The 14958-nt window shown below is 41.5% G+C and overlaps 1 protein-coding gene across 6 annotated transcripts in view; it reads right to left on the reverse strand.

Annotated features, from left to right (window-relative positions):
* Nucleotides 1-12811, reverse strand: part of Gtf2h2 (general transcription factor II H, polypeptide 2) — a 32392-nt gene extending 19581 nt beyond the window's left edge. For 2 of the 6 annotated variants that reach the window (NM_001360706.1, NM_022011.4), the window contains exons 1-11: nucleotides 12659-12811; nucleotides 10278-10366; nucleotides 9685-9762; nucleotides 9338-9374; nucleotides 9051-9137; nucleotides 6676-6726; nucleotides 6273-6327; nucleotides 3140-3245; nucleotides 1414-1504; nucleotides 1206-1293; nucleotides 742-849 (exon numbers count right to left, since the gene is read on the reverse strand). In NM_001360706.1, the coding sequence (NP_001347635.1) occupies nucleotides 742-849; nucleotides 1206-1293; nucleotides 1414-1504; nucleotides 3140-3245; nucleotides 6273-6327; nucleotides 6676-6726; nucleotides 9051-9137; nucleotides 9338-9374; nucleotides 9685-9762; nucleotides 10278-10333 (757 nt within the window). In that variant the 5' untranslated portion in view covers nucleotides 10334-10366; nucleotides 12659-12811. Of the gene's footprint in view, nucleotides 1-741; nucleotides 850-1168; nucleotides 1294-1413; nucleotides 1505-3139; nucleotides 3246-6272; nucleotides 6328-6675; nucleotides 6727-9050; nucleotides 9138-9337; nucleotides 9375-9684; nucleotides 9763-10277; nucleotides 10367-12444; nucleotides 12597-12658 lie in introns of those variants that run through there. The other 4 variants (XR_873759.3, XR_873756.3, NR_153794.1 and 1 more) reach the window with 4 other exon arrangements.
* Between the last annotated feature and the right edge of the window lie 2147 nt (nucleotides 12812-14958).

Raw genomic sequence — 14958 nt, forward strand, 5'->3', positions numbered from 1 at the left:
ATTTTCTACTCCTTGAAAAAAAAATCAGAGTAATTTGGCAAACTTTGCTGAAACTTTCTGTTTTTGCAGTTTGTATGACATACTTTGATTGAACAATAAAGATTTTGTGGCTTATTTAAGAAATTTCTTGGGCTGACAAGATGGCTCAACTGGTAAGAGCACTGACTGCTCTTCTGAAGGTCCTTAGTTCAAATCCCAGCAATCATCCCATGGTGGCTCACAACCACCTGTAATGAAATCTGACACTCTCTTCTGGTGCGTCTGAAGACGGCTACAGTGTACTTATATATAATAATAAGTAAATCTTTGGGCAAGCAGGGACTGAGCAAGCAGGTTGACCAGAGCGGGCAGGGTTGACTGGAGTGAGCAGAGGTCCTAAAAATTCAATTCCCAACAACCACATGAAGCCTTACAACTATCTGTACAGCTACAGTGTACTCATATACATAAAAATAAATTGATAAATAAATCTTAAAAAGAAATTTCTTACCACAAGTATTTTTAATTATATAAAGTATCTTTTTATCTTTCTAATTTAACAAGACCAGAAGTGTTATCAACAAACAGGATAGGTGGCTTTAATTTCTTTTTATAAACATGTTTCAATATGTATTTTTATTATAATAAATTCAAGTAGGAAAACAATTCTTAAATGTGAAAATGGTAACTTGCACAAATGAAAGCAGAACGCCTGACTTGAAGCAAAGGTGCACAGTAAAGCAACACGGGAGAGACACATACCCATGCGAATGAGTGAGCACTCGGAGCTTGAGCTGGCAGGAGGGGGGCTCACATGATGTGCCAACAACTCCTTGTAATGGGTTTCATCTAAGATAACATGGTATGTGCCTAACAGGCAAAGGCAAAGCACAGCAGGTTAAAGACAAGCGCTTCTGTGTAAAACCTACCAAAGTTTCTAGAGATGAAAATATATAATTTCATAACCATTTTAATTATCACTTAAAATAATTTAAATCTCTCAATGTCTCTAGACATAATAGTAACTAAAAAATTAAAGCCAATCTTTACAAAGTATTACATAGAGTGAGATTGCTACCTTTTTGAAAGTTTTAACTCTAAAACACTGACCTATTGAGAACTCCTTGCATTTTAAATGGTTGCTTAGAACACTCAATGATATGTTTAAGAATATAGCTATATTTCTTACACAGTAATTATAATTATTGAAGATAGCAGATATATACCACCAGTTTCACGAGCAAGTACAGTACAAACTCGAACCTCCGCAGATAATCCAATAACAGACACTCTAATTTTAGCTGTCTTCAGGGTCTTCATAAGATCCAAAAAACATGAAAGATTTCAGGAGGAAAAAAAAAATTAATGAATAACCTTGAAAATTACTGTTCTGAAAGCTAGTGCTATAGAGTCTAGCCTGAGTCTTGATCCTACCTTGATGAGATCGTAAATATTAGATGGATCACAGGTGGTGAGGCTGCTGAAGATGATGAGCACTTCTCTACTTGTATGTCCAGGCATGTGTCTGCAAAGGTAAAGATACATCCCAGCACAGGGGAACGAACGCCAGGGCCAAGAAGTGGGAGTGAGTGGGTAGTGGAGCAGGGCAGGGGGAGGGTATAGGGAACTTTCAGAATAGCATTTGAAATGTAAATGAAGAAAATATCTAATAAAAAGGAAAAACAGAAAGAAAAAAAAAGATACATTCCAATAGGTCAAATAAATTACACTAGCTAAGAATTTATCCAAATGGAGAGTAAACATGGTTTATTCAGTTAAGCTACAAAGAGAGGTAATAAATAAAAGTTACATCCAACTCATGATGATTAAATTCTAAATTTCAATCTCTCTCAAAAAGGTGGGTGGATGAATGGGTAGATAGATAGATAGATTTTTAGCCCAGGTTGACCTCAAACTCATGAGCCTCCTGCCTTAGTCTCTGCAGTACTAGAATTACTAACATGCAATATATGCCTTGACATTCAATTAATTCTCAATTAAATTTTTTTTCTTAGTTCTACGTACTGCTGTGGATTTTCTTTTATCTTTCTAAACTATACTTTAACTGATAAAATATAAATTAAAGATAACCAACACCACGGGGCAGTGGTAGAGTATGCTTCCCAGAACTTGGGAATCAGAGGCAGACAGATCTCAAGTTCAAGGCCAGCCTCATCTACAGAGTAAGTTCTAGGACAGACAAGGATTACAGGCAGAAACATTGTTTCAAAAAGCCAAAACAAAACAAACGAACAAACAAAAAACACCAAAATAAGCATCATAAATAACATTTTAGGGTTTTTTTCTATTTAACTCTTTTGTTATAACAGGCTTCATAGAGACCCATGTTGACATACTTTCAATACAATTTACAGAAAAAAATCTGAAAAAATAATAATATAAATGGTTATGGTTGCGCATGCCTGTAATCTCAACATTTGGGAAGTAGAGCTAGAAGAGTCAGGAGTCAAGTCATCATTGGCTACATTGGAGGGCAGCCTGGGCAACATGGGAAAATAGTGACATGAAGAAAAGAAGGAAGGAGAAAGGGAAGATGGGGGAATGAGGGGGGAGGGAGAGAGAGAGAGAGAGAGAAGGACGGAAGGAAGGAAGGAAGGAAGGAAGGAAGGAAGGAAGGAAGGAAGGAAGGAAGGAAGGAAGGAAGAAAAGATGGAAAGAAAAAAGGACAGAAGGAAAGAAGGGAGGAAGGGAGAAAGGGAGGGAAGGAGGGAAGAAGGGAGGGAGGAAGGAAATGGGGCCTGGAGCAATGGCTCAGCAGCTAAGGGCCCACACTGTTCTTGCAGAGGCCCTGAGTTCAAGTCTCAGCACCCGTTGTTGGGCAGTTCCTAACTGCCTGTATAGCTCCAAGGGATCAGAGACTCTGGCCTGATGTATTCACGTATACTTACATGTATATACACACACAGAGACACATAATTAAAAATAAATACATTTTAAATTACTGGGAGCTGGAGAGATGGCTCAGCAGTTAAGAGCACTGACTTTTCTTCTGGAGGTCCTGAGTTCAATTCCCAGCAACCACATGGTGGCTCACAACCATCCGTAATGAGATCTGATGCCCTCTTCTGGGGTGTCTGAAGACAGCTACAGTGTACTTACACATAAAAAATAAATAAATCTTTAAAAGAAAATTACTAACTTTAGGGTCTGCATAGCCATGCTTAAGGAATTATAGAGCGATGGTTCTCCATGGCAGGTCATATCTACAGCTTTCTTCAAAGATGTTATATGTTTCCTTGGGTTTCCTAAAGTAAAGTGAAATATCTTTTAGTAAAACACTATATAAAAATATGGAAAAGCATATTGTTTCCAAACTGTACAAATCTATGATTTTAAAGAACAGAATGCCTTCAATTTCTGCTTTTATCAGTTTGCATGTTTAATAAGAAGTCTCCTTTTCTTTTGTTTGGCTCATTTGTCTTGTTGATACAGAATCTCCTTATATAGCTCTGGCTGTCCTGGAACTCAAAACTCAGAGATCTGCCTGCCTCTGCCTCCTGATCTCAGAGATTAAAGATGTGCAACACTACTGAGGCTCAAGTCTCATTTCGTACTGGAAATTACAATTTTTTGATAGATATAAAATCCATATCCATTAATATACACTTAAAATGAATATTATTCTAGAGTGAGCAATCTTTACACTTATCAAGATCAGTATTCTCATATTTTAGCTTCTCTGAAACAGGAAGATTACAAGTTCTAGGCCAACCCGAGCTACATAGTGTCAAAAACCAAAATTAACAGTACAAAAAGTTCCCAGAAAGATTACTGATATAAAAAATTAATTTTTATGTAACTGAGCAAAGATAAAAGCAGCGAGGTATATATTTTATTAATAAATATTCATAAAAATGACACAATCCCGTATTTTTCTTGGGGGAAGCAAACAAGAACTCACAAAGATCTAAACAGGAGGGAGGGTTCAGCAAAGTGCAGCTGCTACCTCATCAACATCTGAGAAGACTGGAAGACTATCTGAAGGGACGGCCTATGCCTGCCGATGCTCCTAGAACAGCTGGCAGACATCATCGTAACACTGCTATAAACAAGTCATGAGTAACTTCTCGGCTTTCCCACCTTCTGTTTTGCTTTGCTGATAGACTGGATATCCCTACATAGCTCAGAACACCTCAAACTCACTAGACCAGGGTGGCCGGGAACTTTTAATTCTCCTGCCTCAATACTGCTGGGAATACAGGTTTGCATTGCACCTGGTTTATTTGTTAAATAGTTTCTGGTCTTTTCTGGCATGAACTGTCTACTTCCATTTTCTAACAAATCCAAACAAGTGAAAGACACAGACCTCTGACCTCTGGTGGGAGTACCAACACCCAAATGTCAGTCTCCTGGTTCTCTGTCCACTTTCTCCACTAGCATCCCACACAAAGTACTTAAAATCCACTGTGTGCTGGGCACCGGGGAAATGCACACTACCTCAGTGTCAGGGTGGCTTACACAATGGTCTGACTGTAAGGACAGAAGCTGTCCAAGAGGATTGCAGAATCCCTAAAGGACAGTTCATCTTTTCAACATATGAATTCACTGACATCTCGACAAAAAATTTGATGACAAGAGGGAAAGAGAAGAGAGTTGATCTTCTCTTCTTTTTTGGAGGAACTCACCTTCCTCAATCTCATGATAATCCTAGTCAGTTTGTGGCACTGACTTTCCTCCATTCTATTGGTCTGCTATGGGCACAGCAAGTTCAGCTCCCTGGCCTCACAGACCTTGAGTAAGGTCAAGAGGAATTCTAGTGAATTTATAATGAAGCTATGGACTATGCTGGCCATAAAAACTTGAGGCTATTGAAAACATCATTTTTCTTGAGAAGGAAGTTGGATAAAACCAAGATCCCTAGAAACAGCTACCTAAGAAATCAGCCTACCTCTAAATATATGCCAATTCCTTTTTTGCAGTGAAATTATTTCAAGATGTTTTATATTTATGTCTTTTGGTTTTTTTCACATATATGGCTGTTTTGGCTGCATGTTTAACTATGCACCATGTGTTTGCCTGGTGTCCCTACAGACCAGAAGGCACTATCATATCTGCTGGAAATGGGGTTGAAGATGGTTATAGGCTGGCAATATGGGTGATAGCAATTGCACTCAGAACCAGTGCTCTTAACTACTAAGCCATCTCTCCAGCCCCTGCAGAGTTTTAGTATTGGTGATCAAACCCAGGGCTTTATTAAGCTATATCTCTAACCTTTCCTAAGACTTCTTGGGGGTTGTGATAGTTTGAATGCAATTGGCCCCCACAGGCCCACAGGGAGTGGCACTGTTAAGAGGAGTGGCCTTGTTGGAGTAGGTGTGGCCTTGTTGGAGGAAGTGTGTCACTGTGGCAGTGGGTTTTGAGGTCTTCTCTATGCTCAAGCCATACTCAGTGGGACAGTCTCCTGCTGCCTGCAGTTCAAGATGTAGAACTGTTGGCTCCATCTCTAGCACCACCTCAGCCTGTGAGCTGCCATGCTTCCTACCATGAAGATACAGAAACTAAGCCAGCACCAATAAATGTTGTTCTTTAGAAGAGTTATTGTGGTCACAATGTCTCTTCACAGCAAGAAAACCCCAACTACTGTTAACTAATTTCTTGGCATACTTTTGGCAAATTTATATTTGATTCCTTATGGCCAGAGTCAAGAACTATTAGTGAACAAAGTCATCTCCCTTATGTGTATTAACAAGATTGAGAACCTCATTTAAGGAATAGACTATTTTACAAAAAGAAAGTGTGATGCAATTTGAAACAGCATACATAACAAAGACAAAAGAAACTGAGATTAATGTTGTTTACTTTATGTATTGACTTTATGCCTACTGACTGTTTTCCCTGCATGTATGCAGTCACAGAATGGTGTTAGATGCCCTGGACCTGGAGTAACAGTCAGGAGCCCCTATGTGAGTGCTGAGAACCAAACTCATGTCTTCTGCAAGAACAAATGCTCTGACTCATTCATAAATAGCCCAATTCAACTTTTATACTTTCTGCTTTTTAAATTAGACACTTTTTAATTTGAAAATTAAATTTTGTAGTTAGTTACCAATTGGGCTAGCTTAATATTTTCAGGATGAAGAATGTGTACTTAAATAAGCATATTTACTTCCAGTACATCTACTACTTCAGACCTCAATTTGAAACAATTAGTAGTAGATTCCAAGAGTTCAATAGGAAGAGATTATGTTGTTTCACCTAAAATGCACATAGGAAGGTTTTACAGAGTTAGATAAGCAAAGTCCTTGAGTCTTGTAAAGACATTTTATGCATACCTGAGAGTTCAGTCAGTTTTTCAGCTCTTTTACTCTTAGTTACAATTATTCCAATCTCAAAGTAAAAACAAAAATGATTATTTTAATATAACAAATTATTTCCTCTTGATAAAAATACACGGAATATCAATTAGTAACTGCAAAACAAAATAATGAACATACATGAAACTTTTCTCATAGTGTTTTTGAAAAATCTAGCTATAAACTGTCTATACGTTAATAAGACATACTACATGTTTAACATTTAGAGTTATTTTGCTCTTCAATATTAAGTATACCAAAAATAGGTACATAATCTGGTTCCCTTAATACTTCAAAGAATATATGTCCCATTTTAAAAGAAAAATAAACTATATTTGACAGCAAAATAGGAATCTAGTTCTGAATTCATTTGTCTACATACCTGACTGATAGGGTTTTGATCAAAATATTCTTCTACAAAGTATTCCAGCAACTGTTGAAATAAAATTAAAAGGCAGCATAATAATAAAATTAAAAGGCAAAACAGCAGTAGCAGACGCCACGCCAGTGCCCTGTAGAACCTATTTATGGAGCAGGGCTTCTCATGACTTTGGGGGACACAAGGGTGTGAGCTGAGACAGTGTCTCACTATGCATCCCTGGCTAGCTTCACCTCACTCCTAGAGCAGACCGACACTGAACTTGGCGAGATGTTCCTCTCGCTGCCTCCTGGGCACTGGATTGTAGGTATGTATGTAACTCCAGCTCTCTCAGATTGTCATAACTGTAAACACGTTGTGAAAATGTTCAATTGTAAAAGCATGTGGAGTGGGTGATAAGACAGACACAGCCCCGTTTAAAGATGAGCCGCATCAAACACAGCAGGCACCTGCTACCCTGGCTACAGGGGAATCTGAAACAGGAGAGTCTCCTGAGGCAAGGAGTCTAAAGTCAGCTGAGGAAACACAGCAAGATCTCATCGTGAAATTCAAAACCAAAAAAATTAATGGATCCATTTGGAGTTGTCTAAAACAACATAAATAAGAAAAATATCCAGTGAGGAGAGAGGTGACAGCAGAATCAAAAACAGGCATCAAACAAACAAGGCACTGAGGCAGATGATCTCTTGAGTCTCTGGTCTGCAGAGCTAGTTCTGAGACAGCAAGGACTAAACAGAAACTTTGTCTTGAAAAAACTAAATAACTAAATAAATAAATAAGTTGGAATATTATTAGTATGTTGTTAAGGTGAAAAAACAAATTCAAAGTCAAAGGAGAATGAACAGTCAGTTGGGGAGAGGTGAGTAACTAGCCTCAGAACAGCAGTTCTCAACCTGTGGGACACAACTTTTTGGGGGCCTGAATGATCTTCTCACAGGGGTCGCCTAAGACCATTAGAGCAAAATGACAGTTATGAAGTGACAATGAAGTAATGTTATGGTTGGGGTCACCACAACATGAGGAACTGTAATAAAAGTTCACAGCATTAGGAAGGTTGAGAACCACTGATTTAGAGAAATAATAAACCAAGACAACCACTTTTTCAAGTTCTTTGTTTTGTTGTAGCTCAGGCTCATTTTAGACCTCATTTTGTAGACCAGGCACACTTGAGGTCAGAGGACCACTTTCTAGAGGTAATGGGTTTTCTCCTTTCACCATTTTTTCTTTTTAGACCTATTTATTTTATTTCATGTATATGGGTATCTTGCCTGCATGTATATCTGTGCATATACGTGCCTGATGCTTAGGTGTTGGACTTTCTAGAACAGGAGTTCCTGACAATTAGGAAGTTCCATATGGGTGCTGGAAATTGAGCCAGGGTTGCCTGGAAGAAAAACTAGTGAAAGCCAGGTTGTCAGTCTTGCACAGCAAACCTTAAAGCACAGAGCCATCCTGTCAGCCCATTTGCTTGTTTGTTTGTTTGTTTGTTTGTTTGAATTATTGGAGGATTAATTCAACACATATTTATAGACTAGTTCTTGGAATAAAAAGTCACTTTAGAAATGATCTGGTGTAAAGTCTGTGGACAGTGCCTCCAGCCCAGCATAAGAAAAAGTGAGGCGTGCTCAAACCCCTGGAATCTCAGAGCAGGACTGGGGCTGCTCCCCCACCCCGCCCCGGGGCCTCTAATGCCTGCTCTGGAACACGTAACCACGACCCCTAGCTGAGGTGACCACAGGCACCCAGTCACACAGCACGGCACCTAGAACACCTCTCCATGCTAGAGGCACCTCAGCATCCTTTGCCTTCAGCCAATGAGATGCCCCTTCCTGGAGACTCTCACCACCATCCCCAAAATTATACAATCCCTGGATCACCCAGAACAAAGCCTATGCAGCCAATCCACCCCCAATGAAACACCATGAACAAGCAAGCCGTTTCACGGAGCAGCTGCACCACAGGGAAGAACGTCGCCCACACTAAGACTCCCACCCCTCTGCACTCAGCACTCAGCACTCTGCACTCTGCACTCACTCCCAACCAGCCTGGAATCTTGCTTGTCCCAGGCCCTGATTTCCCCTCCTAGCCTTGCTCTGATGCCCCAAAGGGAGACCCAGATTCCGGACTCCCCGCCCCAGACTTTGCCCAACCCTCCTTGAGCTGATTTATCTGTGTATCAGCTGTGTCCAGATACAACCAGCAGAGAGGCAGAACACGGGACCAACATTTCTACTCAGTTAACATTTGTTACTAATTGGAAAAAAAAGCAAAACAAAATTTCCTGTACTCTTAAACTGTTATATAATATATATTTTTACTTATACATATGTATATACCCTTTCCCTACATTTAGCACAAACTTAGGGAGTCTACTATACCTTTAAAGTGCAAGTCAGTCTATTGGGCTTTAAATCCTGATCTTCCATTGTTCTCGATCCATCCACCACCACATACAGGTGGCGCATCTACCAAAAACAAGGAGAAATGTCCAAGTACATTTTTGAGGAAGAAGCAAAATTATTACTTACTATTCAAATATTCTAGGCATAAGTTTTAAATCTATTCGTTTAAAAGGTTGTTGTTTCACTGTTTATTCTGTCAAGTCAGAATATTTCTCTGATCCAAACTAGTTCTGCACAAACTAACAGAAAAATTCCTAACATACCATTCCAAGTCGGACTTGTCCATGGTGCTCAAACACTCTGTTAAAATTATAAAAAAACAGTTAATTGAACATCACAGCTACCAAAACTCAATAAAACAATCTGTGTCTTTTTCATTAATTATTAACTTTTGAAATACATAAAACTAAAGGCATCATGGGTAGTCTCTGGAGACCACTTTTCTTGGGGGCAAGGGCTACTTGCTAGCTCTTTACCCCTAGTCAGACAATTGTGGTAAGCTTCCCTAAGCACACAGTTAAAAAGAAATATGAAGGACGGTCACAGAGGGACAGAAAGGCTTCGAGAACCTCTTTTCCTTTTGTAACTCTTTCTCAAAAGCAGCTCATACCTTTTCCTCTTTGCCTTGAAGAGAATATCTTCTATTGTAGCTTTAAGTGATCCAGTTTCATCTTCTTTAAGAATTTCCCTGAAAGCAATATTTATTAGTTTGAAATAAGCTAAAAATACTAATCCAATAAAAAGTAAAACATACAAAGATCTGTATATGTATGTTCGCAGCAGCACAATCCATAATAACAAAAAACTGGAAGTTGATGAAAACATCTCAAATGCTGAATGAATGCACAAAATGTAGCATAAGAGTATAGAGATATTCTCCAGCAATTACAAAGGAGCACATTCAACATGAAGGAGCTGTGAAATTTACATCAAATGGGCAGGAAAGGTGATCTGTAGGTCATGACAGTGTGTACAGGTGGTGGGGACGGAATGAGTATAAAGGCACTTACTGCCCTCATTTACTGTTCTAAAAGTAGTTTATGGCAAGAGTTATACAAAACAGTAAATATTTTTCAAAAGAATTTCACTGGGTTGTCAACTGAGATATATTGAATTTTAATACACATGAAACACACTTTAATAAAACTGAAGTTAAAGAGAAAGAGACAGTATCTACAGCACGGCCAATTACATCTAACTTACCAGGTTCTCTCATAGCCTCCTTCCCACCGCTTGGTTCTCTCAGGTTCTTCATCCATGGTGCTTATAATGATATATATGCTTATTCAACTCTGTAAAAAAAAAAAAAAAATAGATCACCAATTAACCTAATTACTTAACAGTTAGGGACAAAGTTTAAAATATCAGAATGCAAGGTCATTTTATTCTTGCAGTGTATTCAGTAACTATTCTATGAAAATACAAAATTCTCAGTTGGGCAGTGGTGGCACAAGCCAGCATGGTCTACAGAGCGAGCTCTAGAGTGAGCTCCAGAGCAAGTTCCGGGACAGCCAAGGCTACACACAAAGTAACCCTCTCTCAAAGAAAAAAAAAAAGTCAGAAGATTAGAGACTAGTCCTAAGGGGCTTTTTATGAAACCTGCTACAATATAACGTTATTAATTAAATTCTGTATATTTCCCACGGAGTCATCATTTGCCTCAGAAAACTTGATCGTTTGTCTTTAAAAGGTAAAAATACCTCAGACTGGCAAATGCTTACTCAGCATCCTATCCTCCATGTGCAAGAATAGCTGTCAGCCCAGACAGTTCCTATCTGAAACCGCAGACAGGGAACTAAAGCCAGAACGTTATTCCCTGAGCCTCTCATGCTGATGCACCCTTCCCTCTTCAAGCCCAGACTGGGCTACACAATGAGACTCAAGCCCCTCAAACACCACTGTGAACATAAAAGTAAAGTTCTGCCTGGACATGGTGGAACTGATGGGAGGTGACTCGGAAATAAAAGATAAAAGACAGGTATCTGTAGAAGCAGGACTGGCTTTTTTACTCAGAAACAGGAGGGCAGAGGCAGGTGGATCTCGAGCCCAGTCTGGTCTACTAACAGAGTCTAGGACAACCAGGGCTCTGTTACACAGAGAAACTCTGTCTCGAAAACCAAAAAAGTAAAAAAATTAAAAGGATGAGCCCTTAGAAGAGGGAACAAAATACCCATGGGAGGAGTTAAAGAGACAAAGTTCGGAGCAGAGACTGAAGGAATGACCATCCAGAAACTGCCCCACCTGGGGATCCATCCCATATACAGTCACCAAACCAAGATACTATTGCAGATGCCAACAAGAGCTTGCTGACAGGAGCCTGATATAGCTGCCTCCTGAGAGGCTCTGCCAGTGCCTGCCAAATACAGAAGTGGATGCTCACAGCCATCCATTGGACAGAGCACAGGGTCCTCAATGAAGGAGCTAGAGAAAGTACCCAAGGAGCTGAAGGGGTGTGCAAGCCCCCTAGGAGGAACAACAATATGAACTAACCAGTACCCCCAGAGCTCCCAGGGACTAAACCACCAACCAAAGAGTACACATGGTGGGACTCATGGCTCTAGCTGCATAGGATGGCCTAGTTTGTCATCAATGGGAGGAGAGGCCCTTGGTCGTGTGAAGACTCTAAGCCCCAGTATAGGGGAATGTCAGGGCCAGGAAGCAGGAGTGGGTGGGTTGGTGAACAGGGGAAGGGGTAGGAAATAGGGGGTTTTCGGAGGGGAAACCAGGAAAGGGGATAACATTGGAACTGTAAATAAAAAAAAAATAATAATTTTAAAAAATAACAAAACTATGAGCCTGGCTGTGGTGGAGCACACCTTTAGTCCCAGCACTCGGAAGGCAGAAGCAGGCAGATCTCTAAAGTTCAAGGCCACCCTAGTCTACAAAGTGAGTTCCAGGACTGCCAACACTACACAGAGAAACCATCTCCAAATTAATTAATTAATTAATTAAAAATAAATAAAATTTCTGTTCAGGATGAGCAGAGTGGAATACACCTGTGATCCCAGCACACGTGTGTGCGTGTGCACACACAGTTCGCATAATATTACTTTTAAGCTTTTTAAATGTTGCTCCACCGCATCAACATTTGCTTTATATTTTACTCTTCTATTACTCTCTTAAATTCAGAGAAAATGAGAAGCAACGAGTAAACGCCGCACACTTTTTGGCTGGGTATACGGGGCCTCTTTATGATGGAGAATCCAACCGGGGAGAAGTTAGAAGTCCCCACGCCGCAGCCAGATCACCCGTTTCTTAGACTTTCCGTCATCACACCCAGCCGCCCCGGGAGATGCTCACGGTGAGCTCCTCGCGTGCACCCGCGAGCCGCAGCGCGCATGGCCACTGCGGAGGCTCTGCCTCGCCTTACCCTGCCTGGCCCGAGGTCAAGGGTGATTTACTGTCCCCCGTGTTCAGAGAGGGACAGCTCGGGGCTGCAAACTCGCTTCGGGCCACACAGACTCACGGCAAACGGCAGCCCTGCAGCGAGAACTTTCCTCAGGCGGAAGCTGCCGCGCTCCCTGCACACGCCCCCACCCCCTCCGCCCTCCAGGTCCCCCCCGAGGCCAACCCGGGCTTTGCACCTCGGTCCTCAGCTCCAGGCTTCTTCTCCTGTCCGCCTCACTCCAGCCCTCCACAGCCTCAGGACCCCGCAGGTCTCCTCGCGTAGACCCACCAGCCTCGACGAGACGACCCTCACCGGAAGTACCGGCAGTCTGAGTGCGCCGCCAAAATTCTTCCGCAGCGCGCTGGAGCCACGGGAAAAAAAAAATGTTCCGGCGGCAGAGGGCAGCTGCTGCCAGAAGAGGGAGCTAGGGAGCAAGTGGTGCCCAAGAGCGTAACTGCCTTCCAGTTCACCAATATTTCTGCTGTGGGGTGCATTTCTATAGACCAAACAGCTAAAACTACAAGTTCTGGATACGTTATACATGCGTTTAGGGAGGTTTTTTTTTGTCCGTGGGTTTTGTTTTGTTGGGTTTTGTTTAGTATCTGGATGTTTTTGCCTGCGTGCATGTCTGTGCACCATGTTCGTGCCTAGTTGGGGCAGGGGACGGAAGATGGCATCTGATCCCCTGGAACTGAAGTTACAGATGTTTGCTATCTGCCATGTGGATGATGGAAATCAAATCCGGACCCTCTGGAATAGCAACAAGTGCTCTTAACTGCATAGCCATAGCCCCACCTGCCGCCCCACCCCCACGAGCGCCAAGCATGCTCTTTAACCCAAAAATAAGAGGATTCCCCCAATAAAATAAAAATACATCTAAGCATATTTGTGAATAGAAGTAAGACACATTCGAACTTTTCCCACTCATAACTTTGGCTCTGTAAAATAGTCTTAGAAACTAAGACTGAGCTAGGAAGACGAAGGGCACCATTCTCTGACTTTTTTTTTTAAAAAACAATTTTCCTGCTAAGTCACTCACTCTCTTCTGTAGTTCTCTTGAACACAAGGAATGGCAAGACTGATCTGTAAACATCCTTATGACGTGGAACCGAGACTACTCCCAAGCAAAGAGCAAGCCTGGCAGGACAGATCACCTCCCACATGAGGGCAACTACGTATGGTGGGGAGGCTGAAAGCTGGCGCTGGGGTAACTACCTCGCCATAAACAGTCTGCCTCGGAGTAATGACATCACTAGCAAGGTCTCCAGAAACCCTTGCGAAACAAGGCCTTTGTTGGCATAAGTGATCAGACCCATGCCTTGACCAGATCACCTGACCAGACCACAGGCTCTGTCATCTATGCACACCACAAGCCCCTCCCATTTCCCTTTTCTATAAAATGTCAAAGTTCATCTCAGCCCCTCGAAGACAGACTTGGTATATGCAAACCCCTTTATCTGTTTTTCTCATCATGGCCACCTTAATAAAACCCTTTTCTCTGTCATTCATCATTACGTGTCTCTTTGGCAAACTGAGACGCGTGGCCAGACAAGTCTGCTAGGACTGCTGGAACAGGGGGTTTTTATTAAAACTTTGTTAACAGGGTACCAAAGCAAAACAAAATGTGCACAGAAATCATGGTAGTCTCAGTATAACTATGACTAATATTCCAATCACATATAAAGTAACAATAAAATTATCTTACCTAGTGAAATACCTTTTCAAGCTGTGAAACTAAGAACAACCGTAAAGAAAGAATTGAATAAAACCTGGGTGTGGTGGTACATACCGATTATACCAGAACTAGGGAGATTGAAGCAGGATTACAAGCCCAAGACTGGCCTGGGCTGTATTATAAGACCTCGTGTAAGTCCCTCTCTATTCCTCTCTCTTTCCCTCTCCCTCCCTGAGTGTGGTGTGTGTGTGTCCATAGCTGGCTGGCACAATGAAGTTAGAAAATCTGGGAACAGCTTGGGTAGTGTAACTGAAATACAAAAAGCGTTTAATTTGAAAGGCTGCAAGAAAGTGAGCCTTAACAACCCAATACTTTTTTGTTTTGTTTTTTGTTTGGTGTACACGGGGTTTCTTTGTGTAGTCCTGGCAATCCTAGAACTAGCTCTGTAAATTAGACTGGCCTTGAACTCACAGAGATTTGCCAACCTTAGCCTCTGTTAGGGTTAAAAAAGATTTAATTAGGGCTGGTGAGATAGCTCCGTGATTAAAAGCACTGGCTGCTCTTCCAGAGATCCTGAGTTCAATTCCCAGCAACCACATGGTGGCTCACAACCATCTGTAGTGGGATCGGACGCCCTCTTCAGGCAGGCGGATGTATATGCAGCAGAGCACACAGACATTAAATAAAAATTTTAAAAAAGACCTAGTTAAGCAGGTGGTGTGGTGGCGTGTGCCTTTAATCCCACCACTCGGGAGGCAGAGGCAGGCGGGTTTCTGAGTTCGAGGCCAGCCTGGTCTACAAAGTGAGTTCCAGGACAGCCA

The sequence above is a fragment of the Mus musculus genome, chromosome 13 (assembly GCF_000001635.26).
Source record: "Mus musculus strain C57BL/6J chromosome 13, GRCm38.p6 C57BL/6J".
Taxonomy (NCBI): Eukaryota; Metazoa; Chordata; class Mammalia; order Rodentia; family Muridae; genus Mus; species Mus musculus.